The sequence below is a fragment of the Sycon ciliatum genome, chromosome 1 (assembly GCF_964019385.1).
Source record: "Sycon ciliatum chromosome 1, ocSycCili1.1, whole genome shotgun sequence".
NCBI classification, from domain to species: Eukaryota; Metazoa; Porifera; class Calcarea; order Leucosolenida; family Sycettidae; genus Sycon; species Sycon ciliatum.
The window spans coordinates 5172065-5189189 of record NC_088643.1 but is presented as its reverse complement, the minus strand read 5'-3'; the positions used below and the strand labels follow the sequence as shown (position 1 = coordinate 5189189).

The 17125-nt window shown below is 47.5% G+C and overlaps 1 protein-coding gene across 1 annotated transcript in view; it reads right to left on the bottom strand.

Annotated features, from left to right (window-relative positions):
* Positions 1-1804: 1804 nt before the first annotated feature.
* The window catches only part of LOC135810906 (ectopic P granules protein 5 homolog), a 52641-nt gene continuing 37320 nt past the window's right edge, over positions 1805-17125 (bottom strand). The window contains exons 38-54 of the mRNA XM_065324304.1: positions 16982-17125; positions 16140-16271; positions 14075-14156; positions 13526-13659; positions 12680-12905; positions 11487-11577; positions 11163-11260; positions 10425-10666; positions 10040-10128; positions 9418-9597; positions 8853-8942; positions 8382-8448; positions 7953-8103; positions 6475-6759; positions 5770-5983; positions 4034-4240; positions 1805-3351 (exon numbers count right to left, since the gene is read on the bottom strand). The exon at positions 16982-17125 is cut by the window's right edge and continues 47 nt beyond it. Coding sequence (XP_065180376.1) covers positions 2976-3351; positions 4034-4240; positions 5770-5983; positions 6475-6759; positions 7953-8103; positions 8382-8448; positions 8853-8942; positions 9418-9597; positions 10040-10128; positions 10425-10666; positions 11163-11260; positions 11487-11577; positions 12680-12905; positions 13526-13659; positions 14075-14156; positions 16140-16271; positions 16982-17125 — 2808 coding nt within the window. The 3' untranslated portion in view covers positions 1805-2975. The remainder of the gene's footprint in view (positions 3352-4033; positions 4241-5769; positions 5984-6474; positions 6760-7952; positions 8104-8381; positions 8449-8852; positions 8943-9417; positions 9598-10039; positions 10129-10424; positions 10667-11162; positions 11261-11486; positions 11578-12679; positions 12906-13525; positions 13660-14074; positions 14157-16139; positions 16272-16981) is intronic.

Below are 17125 nucleotides of genomic sequence, written 5' to 3'. Positions count from 1 at the left end.
GCTTTTGTTGGATGCCATGCTGAACTTTTTTTTACAGTATTTTCCGGTAAATTTTATTCAATTTTTTTACAGAAAACAGGTACGCGGTTTACCCGTTCAATTATTTTTCTGTATTTCAGCCAACAATTGCCCTGATCTGTACATCGGGGAGTCGTAAAATAAAAATTCGCCCGCCCGCACCAATTTCGCATGGGTCCTGCCCGGGAATCTCGATTTTATTTTGGTCTCGCCTTATACGTATGCATAGTAACTTAACCCTTTGTCCTTTTGCCCAAAATGTATGTGAGGGGTACCTACTTCAACAAATCCACTCACCATACCCAAGCAGCTGATATTTTGTATGTACACTTTATGTTTTCCTGAAAGCTTATGATAATTGTGAACTAAAAATGCTGTTTGGGTTGCATTCCTCAGGTGGGCGTGGCTATTCAAGAGTATCAAAAATGATTTTTTGGCAAAAATCGGCAAAATCCAAAGTTCAAGTTCTTTCCTATGTATAAATAATGTGCAATTTGTACAAGTGTGACCTGGAGTAGCACCACTGGCATGTTGGACAAACACAGAGCATTAGCCAGAGGAGCGACAGTGGCGACAGGCTCGACATTTCGGCCCCGTGTGGCGACTCTCCTCGCTCTGCGCGGCTGTCGACCATGAGTTTGACGGCGCGCAGGTGACGGAGATCTGGACCTCTCTGGGATTGAACTGCGCTCCCGCTCCACGTGCTGCGGCGCTCTAGCTGGCCCTGCTGCTCCACAACGGGTAAGACACGGCGGTGGTACACTCTCCTCACCACTCGAGTGCTGTTCTGCCGATCCTGCACTCAAATCGGGGTGGTCGACATGTCCGACAGTTGGGTCGACGGGCCGACGGCTACAACATCATAGTCCGCGTCGTTATCAAAATCGGAATCAACCCCTTCAACTAAAGCTTCGTCCAGTTCGTCCTCGTCTTCAGAGGACATAGGATTGTCGCTCGGGTCACTCCAGCTATCCTCAAACAAGCGCTTCATCTGCATCAAGCGCCCTGCGTGCTGCCATGTCGGAAGTTACGGCGCAAGCAAACTTCGACTTTGATTTCCTGAAAATTTTCAAATGGCAACTAGCCCCAGCGACCCTTGTATCATCCTCTACATAGCATAGGCTGTGTGCACGTGAATTTTCATGTGGATCGGGTGATCCGCGTAGCTTCCAGGTCGCTTTGAACATGCGTGGGTTGAACCGTACACAGGTGTACGGTTCAAGTATGGGCGAAAGGACAAAGGGTTAATGCTTGTCGTTAAACCCATCAAGTTACTTCAAAGCCATAGTAACAAGATTCAGTCGGAGAATTAGTGGACCATTTGCACAACTCAGTAATCAGCTGCAGCTAAGAATGGATTTCTCTACATAAGATCATCTCTTGCATGAGTAGCACTCCTTCTATTCTTTGAGAAATGGTGTTTGACAGAATTATTTATTTCAGGTGTGTGATGTGACAATCTAGCATCGACCTTGATACTGGATATGCAATATAGGACATACATGTAGACTTCGTAAAATACTTTGGCTATCCCGCGATCGTTCACAACATATACGCTTAACCCTACAGTACACGCACAATGCCAATGGACCATGTTGTCAGTCAGTAACCACAGAGGCAGTGCGCCTTTAACCTGCAATAGTGCTCAAATGCCCGGAATGGGCAGAGCGTAGTACGCAAGAGGTACTAACACAAAAGGAAGTAAAATAGGGCTGTTTCGTTGTTACTCAGTCAGCCAGTAACCATGGCAATATCAACACAGTGGTCAATCACGCCGGTAACCCACTCAAAATGCTAACGTTTTTGTACACTTCTTTCTAAGTACTGTAACACACTGAATAAAAAAATTAAGATTGGGCTTGTCGGTAACCACAGCAATGAGAGAGAGAGAAATAAAGGAAGATAAACAACAAGACAAGGTGCTGCCATAGCAACGATTCGTGATCGTGGTAAGCGAGGCAGAACACAAACAGAAATCAAGCAGACTCACAAGGAAGAAGAAAGAGCACAGGTCGGGAAGGAACGTGTCCTACGATTCGGGAGGGAATGAGCCGTAAGAAAACGACCGAAAACAGGTTTCAAATTGTTCAAAGTCCGCTGAAAATAGGCATAAGTATTTTAATTAAAACAATTTAAAAACCAATGTGTGTGTTGAATGAAGATGAATCTCGGAAGTCTTTCATGAGGGATAAATTATAGAAGGGTATACACAGTGAACCGGGCAAGCTGCAGTCCCTGAAGGCGTCTTAGACCGGCAGTATGCTATGCACGTACTGACAGTGTATCAGCCGCTGGGAAATAATTATAATAGTTGTATCGGCTGTGGGCATGTGACACAGAATCTGCCAAATGTTACATGAATAACATGCGGAGCTTTGCATGTGTAGCGGACCTGCATTTTAGTTGCAGAACTTAGGGGAAATCCCCCCATAGTGCCCACACATGATATAGTGCACGGCGTGTTAAAAAAAAACTTTAATAGTAGAACAAGAAGACCTAAGGCTAAACAAACACAGGCACCCCTAGTTGCGTGTGTTTTGTGCAGTCATGGCTCTAGATACATACATACACACACACGGCTCTAGATACAGATAGGCATGGCTCGCTCTGGATACAGATAGGGGCAGAGAATGCAGCACTCTTTGTACAGCTGGGAGAACAGTGCGAACACAACATTTAATGACAATAGATATTATGAGCTTGTTGGGTGGAGGGTGGATACAGGTAGAAGTATGATCATGGGTGGGTAGTACTAGCACCCAACATACAGTGAGTGTGTGGACAGGGGTGTGTGTGGGGGGGGGGGGGGGGGGAGAGGGGTGTGTGGAGAGGGGTGTGTGGAGAGGGGGGGGGGGGGGGGGAGTAAACGAACTGGTACCGGGGTGAGCGAAGAGCTAACTTACACTGGATGGGAAACTGCTCCGTGACCGACCACATCGTGGACTTTTATTATCCGCTCACTGCTGCTGCGGTGCTTGGAGGCAGAGTATCTTCAGGTACATGTCGTTGGGGAAGAGTGTGGACGAGAGCACAGATATGAGATTGCTGACGTCCATGAAAGACCGCTGCGGGTCCAGTGCGTAGGCGATGGAGATGTTTAGCGGCATGCCCAGCAGGTTATAGTCCTGTTTGGTCTTGAGCGACTCCAGGCTGGCAATGTAGCGCTGCGCAAGCTGAGCAACCGCCGTCTTGGGCAACGTTGCCTGCGAGGTGCCCGGCTGAACAATGGCTATACGCGGGTGACCGCTGGCATTCGGCTGAACGCGCAGCGTGCTTTCCGAGACGACCTGGGATGCAACAAACGCGGCGAGCGCTCGGCCAAATAGCCGAAACCTGCACGGACGAGACGAGTGAACAAACACAGCATAAATCATAGAATGTGACATACCACTTCTAGGGTGTCAAGGGTTGTGCTAGTTGAGGATACCAAATAACGCTTGTATTCGAGATTGTGCTTTATTTCATAATAGTCCTTATGCACATTACATCATCTCGTACAGATGTACGACGCATTCCCCCGGTAGGTGTGTGCATGCACGGTTGGGTGTTCATTGTGTGCTATACATGAAGATGCGCATTTGACCAGTTTAGCCCAATATTTCGTGGCAGACAGTCGTTTTTCCAGCTTCATCAGTTTGGATAGAACTACTGAAGTAAAGACTAGTTAGATCTCGTCCGAAAAACGTTGTTGCATGAAATTCCAGAAGGGAATGTTTTGTAGTCGAAAATACAGATAACACAATATGGTCGTGTACATTCAACACCCAACTGGGTCCACGGGATTCTACGGGATTCTACGGGATTTCGTACGTGACGTCAGTGTGCATAAGGGTTATACCTCCATACAGAGCAAGAAGAAAATACATGCTAGGTATCATGCATGCAACACTGAATTAGGTGCTCACAGTGTGCTAGTATTACAGATTGCGCTAGTAATGGAGACCTGCGCTTATAAGGGAGAGAATATACGGTATGCACTTGTGAGTTGGATTTCACTGAGCACAGCTGTACTTACTCCACACTGAGAAGTGATCTCTTTCCAAGACCGATGGCACCAAGCAGACCGTCCGACGCCTTGTCCTCGCTGGCGCGGAAGATGACGGGCAGCAGGCTTCTGATGATGGGCGTTACGCTGCCCGCTGGCGTTCCGTAGCCCAGCTGACGGCACAGCAACTCCATCATCTTGCTCCACAGCAGCACAATCTTAGCCTCTTCGCCAGCCCTAGCAGTTGTACGAAGTACAGAACACAGAACAAAGATGATTAGCAGTGGCGATGGAGAGAATGACAACAGCAATTCCAGTATCGGCAAGCCCACTGGTAAAATCTTCTCTCCAGCTCTCACCAATCTATTGTCAGCAGAGTGCTTTTACAATGTGTAGACACCCAGAGAGCATACCAACACAGAGAAAGTGGGACAAGCAAACAGTTGCCTGAGCCATACACATGGATTTCACATAGTAGCAAGACAACAGATATTAATCATAACAAATGTGAGTATATACTTCATCGACTGTCTGAAATAATGATACATGTATGCAAAATCAGCACACAGGAAATGTGTACAACCCATCCAGGCATCCCCAGCCAGACATGCGTACCACCAGACTAAGCTTGGCTTTATTCCCGTAGCTATGCAGAAGACGTTACTTCAGTAACGTCTGGCGCTAGCCAGGGTCCACACAGCTTTAATTTGGTGTTTGTTTGTTTGTTTGTTTGTTTGTTTGTTTGTGTCACGCCTGGCGCTATCCCGTATCTGTCCCGTACTGTACCGTACCAGCAAAGACAGCTGGCCACAATATTTTTGTTTGTTTGTGCCATTGACATGCCTGGCGCTATCCCGTACCTGTCCCGTACCATCAAGAGTACGGTACCATTAAGAGAATGAGTACTAGTATATATGCGAAGTGTATCGGGGGAATGCATTCAGTGCAGTAACATTTTGTGTGGATTTGTGTGCGAGGCCGAGATCCCACTAGCAGGCTGGCTGGGCCGCCTGTCGACCAGCCCGGGAATCGGATGTAGGCCGATAGCATAATAGTTATAACGTATAAAAACAATAGGAGGACAGAGGAAGTGTTTTTACTCAGAGTTTCACGCACTAAGCGATCATCAGAAAACAGTAGTTATAACGTATATACAGTCATGTAGATGTATAGCAGGGTTGTCATAATAAACGACTCCCTGCTGTATGAGGAGATTTTCTGGAAAGAAATACGAAGTAGGGAGACGAGTAAATGCAATCAGAATGGATGTTAGTTGCCGTCAGTATAATAATAATAAGAAGAAGAAGAACGCCCGTGATCGGCAGAGTCAGCGCCGGTCCCAGGAAACGTCAGGACAGACATCCCGTCGACTCCAGAACGCCCGTGATCGGCAGAGTCAGCGCCGGTCCCATAGCTATGCAGAAGACGTTACTTCAGCATCTCATTGAAACGTTTTTGCAATACAATGATGCAGCCAATCCAAGGAAAAAGCATTTCCATCAGTTCTGACAACATACACGATGAGCTAGGCAACAAAGCATAGCGCAGGGCCCTGAGCTTTCAAGCTCTCTCGTAAACAGCATCGGTGCTTCTCATTCGGACAGTATTGCTGTGCAGAGTCACAGACAGGCACCAAGTCACCAGGTGATCGGCGCAACAAAACAAGTCATTCCCGTCCGAGCACATGCAGCGTATCCAAGAACGCATTTGATGATGGAACACACACACACACACACACAGCATGCTCTGCCACGTTGATCACTTACTTGATCTGAATGAGAGAGCACCAAGAGAGGATGTTGTTGGCAAACGTCAGCTCTTGCAGTAGACTAGTGCAGAGTGGCAGACGCTGCAGCATGTTAGCGTAGAGACACAGCACCGCGCCTTCACCAACACACGTATCTATAAACTTCTTCTCGATGTTGTTGGCAATGCTGAGCGACTCCAGTACCTTTACCCAGCCAGCTGCCGTTTGATCATCTACACGTAACGGCACAGTGCAGTAGAGAGCAGAGCAGAGTATCACATGAGAGTACAGAAGACAACGGACAATTCAATCCATTCAGCTGTCACCACATCACAGTGCACAGTTAGACTGCTCTACAGATTGTGATCTCTCGGTATAACATGGTGATGGGCGTCTTAAAATTAAAAGGGTGAGAGCTTCCACAAACAACACAGGGCATAACAATGGCACTGAAGACTTAGTCTTCCAAACCTACACACATACATGTATCGGTTAAAAAAAAACTCCTGGTCAGATGATTTCCCGTTGTTCACAAGCCGATGGACACAAGGATCAAGGTAGGGTTGTTTTTGACAGTGCTACAAAACAACAGTCAACATCTGCTTGTTGCCCGCACGAGGATGAGACAACATAGTCGGAGCTGCACTGTTCTTCTCAACAAAACAACAACAAAAACACACACGTGCACGCACGCACGGACACACCCACACCCACACGTGCTTACCTTCAGACGACATGAGCTGCAGGTGAGAGAAGTGTGTTGTGATGCACGCCTCCACCACCAGTACCATGTGCCTGGGCGACTGCAGGGTCTGGCACGCACACACTAGGTAGAGGATGGACAGGATGGGACGCGGCGTGGGGAACGTGGCACTGAACGGAGTGCCACCATAGGACGTCATCAGAGTCAGCAACGTATTCAGCAGTATGTCCACGACGTCACGGCGCGACGCGCAGGAGTTGAGCAGCTGAAAGAGCGGAGTTACGAACAATTGCGCGCCCTTTGCATCTGCGAAAACACACGCACAGTACATGTAGTGGAAGACAAGAAAGGCAAAGGTGAGAGGGGCTGGACGAAAAAGGTCACTTGAACAGCCATCGGGATTACTACACACATGCAATTAGAACAAGCGTAACTGGCAAGAGTGGTCGCTAGTTGCTAACCGCCACAACACCACTGATCAACAGATCAAAAGAGTATCATGATATTAAAACAGGGTCTCCCCTTAGGGCAGACTGCGGCAAAATCGAAATAATCCTGGGATTATAATCCGAATCTCCATAGTAACTTGCCGCCAGAGCGGCAAAAGCGAGATTTGACGCTCCAAAAAAAGCAAGAACGGACCACGCTTTTCCGCTCAAACAGGAGTTTGATGCTGATACGCCATTGACGCTGATATTCACTGATTTTTTCATCTCGATATCGAGGAGCTAATTGGCCGCGGACAACAACAAAACTCATAAGGATGGTTGCAAGGATTGCACTGAAGGTGTTGGCGATCCCCAAGGTGAAGGAATTTGACGTCGTTCATGGAGATCACCACTTGACGCTCGAAATGAAGTTTGAATTTTCATTCTCCCCACATGTGTAGTGTGATCGCGATTCAAATTCTGGACGCTGTTCTTTTTTCGTCAGGCAACCAAAATTTGCCGTAGTCTGACCAGGCCCTTAGGCACATTTTGACCTATAGAATACATGTACATCATACAATTGCCGGCAATTGCCAACATTACTCCTTTGTACATCGTCATGTAGATCAAACTAAGTGACAGAATTAGCAGTGTGCAGAGGATAGCAAACAAGATTTGTGTTGGCATAACTACGAAAAATCATACAAGGGAGGAGTGTGTGAGTAAATCTCGGCCTCTTCTGACGTAAAGCCGTGTTTCATGCTCTACCACTGTTCGGCACGGAATACGAGAAAGCTCACACTCCAGACCGTGAAATGAACAGTGCATGCAAACTCAAGGCAATATCTGGGATGCCAAACTTCTGTAGTAAATGTACTAGTGTTGTAAGATGTATCTTGAGCGTCACCAATACAAAGTCTGTACTCCTCAGTTCAGAATGCACTGCATTATTTTCTGACCGGAGACGTTCTAGCATCGCATACTCAGATTTGTTCGGACATGGCTAAAGAGTGTACAGACCCACCCAGCGCACAGAATGACCTATTCTACATCATGGTGCAGATATTCTACCTAACGCCAAGGCAGCAGCTGTTTCCACATTGCCGAGTAGATGAGTGACGGCCGGCTTGTACAGCTGAATGCCAATCTGCGGCTGCTCAGAGCAGCGCTCCACTTGCTTGCACTTGTACTCAATGTAGGCCAGGCGCTTGAGCGGTGCATCCTAATACACATACACAAATACACACACATGCACGGGCGCACATGCACACGCACACGACCATGCGCACATGCACACACACACACACACACACACACACACACACACACACACACACACACACACACACACACACACACACAGGCACACATGAAAAAAAACTGCTTCAGTACATGAGATGTCAACTCCTATTCCCATCAGGAGTACTCTACGACAGAAGGAATGGAGACCAGAGGAGTACATTGTGCATGCTGGACAGATCACACAAAGCCCACACTAACCTCATGCGTTCCACCCGTTCGTCCTGCACCGTTAGGAACCTTGAACTCAGCCGCACCGTATAGTACCCTGTAATAACAATTCAGAAAGCAATAAACACGAGTCAGAAAGCGGCCATATGTTGGTCCAGATGCTTTTAAATCACGTCAGGAATACCGGGTACCGCTCATGCTACAAGTACTATGGAGTGTGGATGGCTGAGCAACTCACAGTTATACATTTGTTAAAGAATGTGTCGTACGTGCAGAATCGATGCACTGACTGAACATAACCGACTCTGCAATATGTTATTGTGTGCCCCCCCCCCCCCCCCCACACACACATACACTAGTCATGTGGGTCTCCATGGACGATGGGAGAGAGATTCAAAAGAAATCTTGGAAAGATGACTCGATTGGCTATTGAACCCCCCCCCCCCCCCCCCACACACACACACAAACACATAATCGTTGCCATGCGCATATGCAGCGTACCTGAGGATGTACGTGAGGCTGGACTCAGGGTTGAGAACAGACGCAGGGTTTCCAACATCTTCCACCCATTGCAGCGCATGCTGAAAGCCACTGTGGAAGAGACACAAAAACCATGAAGAGACAAGGACAAGGACTAGGAGTCAATTATTTACAATGCACATACTTCTTAAGTACATGTACAGTCAACGACCTCGGGTATAGCAACAACTCGCAAATAACAACGCAATCTCTGGACGTAGTGATCATTCAACTGCATACTTTCAACCTCACACGAAAACACACACACACACACACACGCACATACGCACATACGCACACACACACACACACACACACACACACACACACACACACACACACACACACACACACACACACACAACAACAACAACAACAACAACAACAACAACAACAGCAACAGCAACAGCAACAGCAACAGCAACAGCAACAACAACAACCACAACAACAACAACAACTACAACAACAACAACAGCAACAACAACAGCAACAGCAACAACAACAACAACAAAACACACACACACGCGCACAACACACATGACCGTACCTCATGCCCAGCGTGCTCCAGTCGAGGTCCACAGCTCTCTCGAGCAGTGGCAGGAAGCCAGAGTCGCGATCCTGCGTGACGGTCGGATCGGTACAAAGCGTGGCTAGGAGGCGCAAGAACTTTGCAAGCAGCTGTGAAGATGTATTATTCGATGGAGAGACATCAGGTGAATTTGATTCCCTACAGTGCAGCCAACGAACACAATAAAGACGCAGAAAACAGCAAAGCTCAGTGAGTAAGGTATGTCAGGTTTAACAAGGAGTATCTCAGGTTTAACAAGGAGTATCTCAGGTTTAACAAGGAGTATCTCAGGTTTAACAAGGAGTTCTGACCAGTGAATGGCTATTAGTACACGCACGTCGAATCATTATTTGTGATAGTGTTTCCCAGAGCAGACACAGTATGCAAGGTCACTAATGCATTGCACTAAACACGGCATCTTTACGCGTCACTCTCATGCCTGCAAGCAAAGATAAACACAACCCCGCTGACACATGATCATCCAGTCATAGTCCAGCAAATCCTGTTCACACATCCCAGGCTATTTGAAGCAGCACTCAGCCACACAACACTCTGTTGAATATCAAACTCTACAAGAGGGGTATCAGAACACCGTCCGTACCTGTAACTCTCCGTGATAGCCGGCCAGTCAAGACAGGGAAGAAAGCGGCCCAGGAACAAGAAGCACTCCCGCGGATGGTCGTTATGAAGCTACATCGACAAACAAGAACACATACCAATACAATCGAAAGTGTGAAGGGAAAATGTTGAATGGTCTCTGCTGGGATGATGGCTACACGACAGCTCAGTGGTTAGAGCATTGCTTAAACACCCTCAACTGACGAACACTGATACCACACTATGTAGCATGCCACGCGAACAGTGCAACATTGTGTAGCGTACCACACAGGCGGCGACACCACACTATGTAGCATGCCACGCGAGAAGTGCAACAGTGTGTAGTGTATCACACAGGCGGCGATACCACAGTGCGTACGCGTACTTACTGCCTGCATGCCATCGATGTGCGTCAGTGCCGGCACCCACTCGGACCAGGACATCTCCAGCAGGCGTGCGTGGTACAGCTGCAGTGCGGGCGGTGGGGGTGAGCACAGCGACAGACTAGCAGGACTGTTCCTTGATGGTGTCCCCGCCGCTGCTTGTCTGTCCGTGTTGGGACAGTGTGCAAGACTGGTGCAGTAATGCTCCCAGAGTAGACACAATGCGTCACGGCCATGACGGGCACACACTGAATACAACACACGGAGAAAAGGACAGCGAAAAGCACAGGAAATCCAGGCAGATGTCAGCCAATTGGAGTTGACCTAGCGCTGGATACACAGCACTGTTGTAGAGAACCTCCGCATCATGCCATCACAGTCATCAGAGCCTGACCATGGAGGGATCTCAGCTATAAAGGAACATTTGTATGGCACTGAGGGTACGTTAATTGCAGCTCCATTGCCCAGTCATTCGATGCAACGCTTCTCTGCATGGAAAACCCACGCTTGTCACGTAGAATACTACAAAAACACATCATTTCTTTAGCCATAATTATAGGATTTATAGCATATAAACAAGATGGCGTCACTTCATAAACCATCTATAGCATAAGCAATGATGTCACTTCATCAACCATCCATAGCATATGATGACATCACTTCAGAATCAAACACAGTGGGATGACGTCGCTTCATGGCCACTGTCAAGCCCTATTGCTATTCTTTGCAGACACCCTAACTTACTGTAGAAGCTGCGCTGCATGTGCAGCACACACTCGGAGAAGGCCGCAAACACGGCAGCAGCCAGTGATGCCTGCTCTGGATTCCACGGACAACAGACCCTGTACAAGAACGGGACATGGAGAAAAGAGAGCAACACATCGAGAATGTTTATTTGTTTATGATTTCGGAACAGCGTTATGCTCAAACTCAAAGAGCTTTTCCTCAGTGGCGTAGAGAGGATGTTTATGAATGAGGAGTAGCTTCATGCATACGCACTCAAAGAGCTTTTCCTCAGTGGCATATCAAACAGGAGTCATGTGACAATTGTGGATGCTGTCAGCTTACCTCTGCCCCGTTGGACTGGATGGGTCGGCCTTGAAGCAGTGAATCCATGCACTGAACATGGACACTGTCGAGTCAAAGCAAGCCTTCAACGCTGCAAGCCACATACATACATGCCACAACAACAACAAAGGTCTTACCGGAGATCACAATGCAACGCCCACTGACACGTATGATGGACAATAGACAGCAATGCTGCTGCCAGTACAACTGCTTCCACAGCTGTTGACAAGGACAGCACTAACACACACATCTCTCCCTCTCCCTCTCCCTCTCCCTCTCTGCCTCTGTCTCTGTCTCTCTTTCTCTCTCTCTCTCTCTTCTCTCTCTCTCTCTCTCTCTCTCTCTCTCTCTCTCTCTCTCTCTCTCTCTCTCTCTCTCTCTCTCTCTCTCTCTCTCTCTCTCTCTCTCTCTCTCTCTCTCTCTCTCTCTCTCTCTCTCTCTCTCTCTCTCTCTCTCTCTCTCTCTCTCTCTCTCTCTCTCTCTCTCTCTCTCTCTCTCTCTCTCTCTCTCTCTCTCTCTCTCTCTCTCTCTCTCTCTTATTGACCATGGGCCATCATGACAATAGAGAACTGAAATCAGGGAGTAGTATAAAATACTGGTACTCCCTGCTTGAAAGCAAGCACGCCCATCACATCTTTTTTTGCAAAGCTCACAAAGAAAAACAATTCAGAGAAAGAACAAAGAAGTATGAATTACAAATAAAACTATGCAGAGAAGGGCCCTTGCTTGATCAGAGTATCTAGTCACAAGTGAAGGAGACACATGTACATGTATACAGTGTACACAAGAATTACACAAAGTAAAGTAAGGACTTTTTTGTTGCAACTCAAGTTTCCATGAACTAAATATTGCGACAGAGTTTTCGGCCGTATTTCGAAATTATTGCATTCCCAACTCATCACAACCACGCGCTCTCAGCCGAACCACACAGACACCAGCAAGGACACTTCCGTTGAGAGATAATATTGTTCCACGCCTCTAGACAGCTGTTTCGCTCCCTGTGGGAGCTCATCAGTAGAGGATGATAATGATGAGTTTCCATGGTTTAATTAACAACTAATTATCAGATAACAGTGAAGGAGATTGGAAGCAGCGCAGCTACCTCTTGTGCACTGTGCTCTGCCTATCCCGGGCATTGAGCACTCAAGCAGGTAAGGCACTGCACTGCCTCTGTGTATACATGGTGTACTTACCATCTTCGGCCTGCAGCCCGCTCAGTTTGCGCTCCTTGGCGTTGCACGTGAAGTCCACGTCCGTCTTGGATAGGAAGACCATGAACGTGGAGAGTGTGGGCGCATAGTGTTTCCAGTTTGTGTACAGTGGACCAGTCAGACTGCTAGGGTCGGCATCACTTGACCGAACTGGCTGATGCTTCTGTTTGCTAAAGTACTCGCCAAACCAAGACATGGTCTCTTTTACCTGAACAAGCATGGAAAGAGCCAGAGGGAAGAAGGGGAGGGGGGCAATATACCCATGTGTGTGTGAGTGAGCAAGCGAGCAGGTGTGTGACGCTGAGTGAGTGGCTTCATGACAGTTGGTGAGAAAGAGACAGGAGCGTCATAATAATCGTCATGAAAGCAATACTCAGGTACTGGTCTTGTGACGTGTGAGAGCAAAGACACCGTGCACAACCTTGTGCATTGAGACATGGCCTGAATGAATGCCATGTATCCCTGCACCAGTGCACGGCCCAGGGTTTGCAAATCAGGGACTTCACAGTGCCCTGCAGCATGGCACAGCCCGGGCTTAGCAGGTTCGGAGCTGCCTAGCAACTGATATTAGTTGACTCACTTGAATGAATTTCACTACACAGTACTTTAAAGTAAAACAGTATTGCAGTTGCCAGCGACAACCAATGGCTGAAATTCACATTCGGGCATTTCAGGCGAACATTTCGACGTTTCAGTCATCATAACCAGTACTCAAGTCTCCACATAGATAGGAATATTTCGAAGCAGGTGCTATCTAGACAAACTGGACATGAAGACGTGCACAGCACGGCCCCGGATAATAAAATATTTTAAATAAAGCAACGTTACCATGCTGTGCGTGAGTTGTTTGCTGATGGGCGGTGGTGTGACCAGAGCTGCCATTGGTGTACTCTCCGTGGAGCAGCCCACACAGCCCAGTACCATGTACCAGGCATTCAGACTCATCTTACCACTTGCACTACCTGTTAACACACACATAACACGCATGCACGCACACACACACACACACACGCACACGCACACAGACATACACACGCACTCGCACGCACACCCACACATACAACACACGAACGCACGCAAGAATACAAGCATACACACACACACACAGATAAATACAAACCAGCACAGGTCACATACAAAGCAGAAAATTAATATTTATCATTTCATTGCCGTCATCATGATCGGTTCTGCCATTTACTCTGAGCTCCACTGAGGAGACCAGATGAGAATGAAACAACTAGCAGTACGGAGATTGAGTACCACCAATGCATATTTTCTTCTTGTCTACACACGAACACATACCAGGTATGCATGCACAGAGCACCACATGAACACACACTCACATAGAACATGAACACACAGAAGCTGATCACTCACCGTTCAGCAGTACATGTAAGACATCACTGTAGTGCTCCGGAAAGCGATACAGAAACAGGTGCTGCAGGTGACGACGTAGCAGCTGAACAGACAGACAGACAGACAGACAGACAGACAAACAGACAGACAAACAGAGAGATAGTGTGATGGACTTTCTAGCTGGACCTTAGCCCGCGTGTCACCGAACGGAGAATCAAGTCCTTACTTGTTGAGATAGCCAGACAAATTACAGAGAGGTCCTCTGCAATCAGAGCGTCGTTTGCTGTTAATGAAAGTGTGTAACTTGGAGGTACAACGAATACCTCAGCTCCATTTGTCCAGTTCAACAGGAATACAACATGACGATTTCAGGAGTGATACACATACATACAACAAATCCAAGACATATACACATACACAGATACACATACACAGATACACATACACAGATACACATACACAGATACACATACACAGATACACATACACAGATATAGACATTACAACAGCACTACAAGAAACGCACAACACATTTCAGCCATGTCATGCAGCAAGGCCAAGGGCATACGCAACCTGCCGTCAGGACTCAGGACGGTGACATACTTCCGCAACGGGGCACCAGTCTTCCGAGAACAAATCGGTCAGCTCTACTGGAACATTCGCTCGTGACCTTGCGTTGGGAGCAACCACACGCCGCCCAACGGACAACGCAGTGGAACCAGACGACGCAGGGAACCTCGACGATGTCACGGAACCTGACGGTGCAGCGGAGCTATCATAAACTACATGTGCACAACAGCAGGACTAGACGTACACAACATACAACGTAAGAAACACAACGAATAGCAGATGACGGAAAACACATGACAGACAAGCACGGAGGCACAAGAAGAGACGAAAAGAACGAGCAACAAATGGTACACGACACACAAGGCAAAAAGAATTCTGGAGTTTGACAGGGACGACACACAAGGGAGAAACTTTGCATACAGTCTGACCCTGCATCCCCTTTCCACCATGGATGATCAGACAGCTCAACACAACTTACACACACAGACACGACGACCAGGCAACACAGAACATGAGGAGAGAAAGATCAGGGCACACGAGATGGCATTGGTTTAACCCTTTGGTGCCGGTAGGTTGATTTCCACCCACGCCGACAGGCAATACCAGAAATGATTGCAGAGCTGGACTTGTGCATCTCAGATGCCTGGTTATGTTTACAGAGACACCTTAGTAGCTGGCCTGTCGATAGCCATACAGAAGGCAGTAGGGTTGAATTTGGAACAAGTTTGGACCGATGCGATCGTGCACATGGCGTGCAGCACACATGCTCAGTCCGTCAACAAAGGGTTAACCAGGGTGGCAACAGTTCTACATGTACATCAAAGATAACCCACGCCGCTGGGATCCCACTCATAAAACATTTCAAAGCTCCCACGAGACTCGGTCAGACTGAGCTTCCGCATCCACAGGAATGCCACCACCCTCAAGGATCACGGCGCAGATTCAGCCTGATCCCACGCGTACATTGCGGGTAATTTTACCACTGCGATAGAACAGTGAGACAAAATAGTAATTTAAAAACAGGATCACAAATACAGTACTACTTACTCTACTATGAGCACCAGTGGATAAATGACACACGCAGCGGTGACAGACTACTGTAAAAGCCATTATTCTCACGAGGCGCATATATAACGATTTCCTTAAATTGACCAGTTTACGCGTACCAAAGACAACGATTCTCACTCATTCTCAACGCTCAATAGCAACAATATGTATCGATGTCTGTCTAACGTTTTCAATTTTAACGACAGATTTCTCTTCGTTAACTCGTTAGAATTAGCACTTCGTTATATATAAGGCTTTTACAGTACTAATGCAGTCCAGCGACCACCCCACGGTGCAAGCAAAAGCGGTCGTTAAAGCCAGGTGGTCTTTAGAACCAGGTCCCACAGTGTGTGTGTAGAACTGTCCGTGCATGGAAAAAACGGTGGTTAAGAGCAGGTGGTGGCTAAAACGAGAGGTGGCTTACACCAGCTTTTACTGTAACTGTATGAATGAAGGAGCACTAACTTACATCACCAAGGACGGCTAGCTCATCAACAGCTTCCAGTCCACAGGCCTGCAACGCCACACCGACCGAGGTGATCAGCCGTGACCGGTCCGACATCATAGGGCGCCGTTCAGCCAGCCAGGCGTGCACGTCAAACTAAGTATTGGCCAGCACATACACATACATACATACACACATGTACATGCACATACATGCACGTGTACACGCGCGTACGCACACGCACACACACACACAAGAGAGCTTATTACTAGGCACCTTCAAGACGAAATAGTACAACCAGCGGTGTCAAAAAGAGGCAGCTATCCCCTATACAACCCAAACACCATGCATGAAGAAATCACACGAAAAAGAAAGAAAGAAGACTCATGGCCAGACATAGATCAATCATAGTACCATTCACAGGCACACACATAACATTAGCTGAGGGTTGTGAGCTTCTATGAGTTTCATTTGCCCGAAAAGAGATTTTGTATTCATGCAGTATTACATGTGTTGCGGAGCGACCAAAGTCACTACAATTATGTACAAGCTGACAGGACTGCTTGAGTGTGTATAGTCGTCCCTACCTAATCCAGCACCCTTTATAAACCAGCACCCTCTCTACAAACCAGCCTAATTCTCAGTAGCCGAAAATGTTCTATTCATGCCCACCGCTTCAATAAACCAGATTTGTTAATAATCCAGCACCATCTCCTATCACGATAAGGCTTGAAAGTATACTAGTGAAACTTTGAAGATGATGTTGAAGAGCCTGAAATGGGTCCTTTTTTCAGCGGTATTCCATCCCTTATCCAGCAGAATGTCCGTAGCATGAATGGTGCCGGGTTATAAAGGGACCACTGTACCTTGGATAGAAGTGAGAAGACATCCGAAGAGCACTGAGCGGCCAGAGAGTTAGCAATGGCCGTGTACAGCGGGCCAAAGCTGACCGGGCTGCGATTCGGGTAGAAGAGTGAACTGAGGATGGGTATCAGACTGGGGGTGTTCAT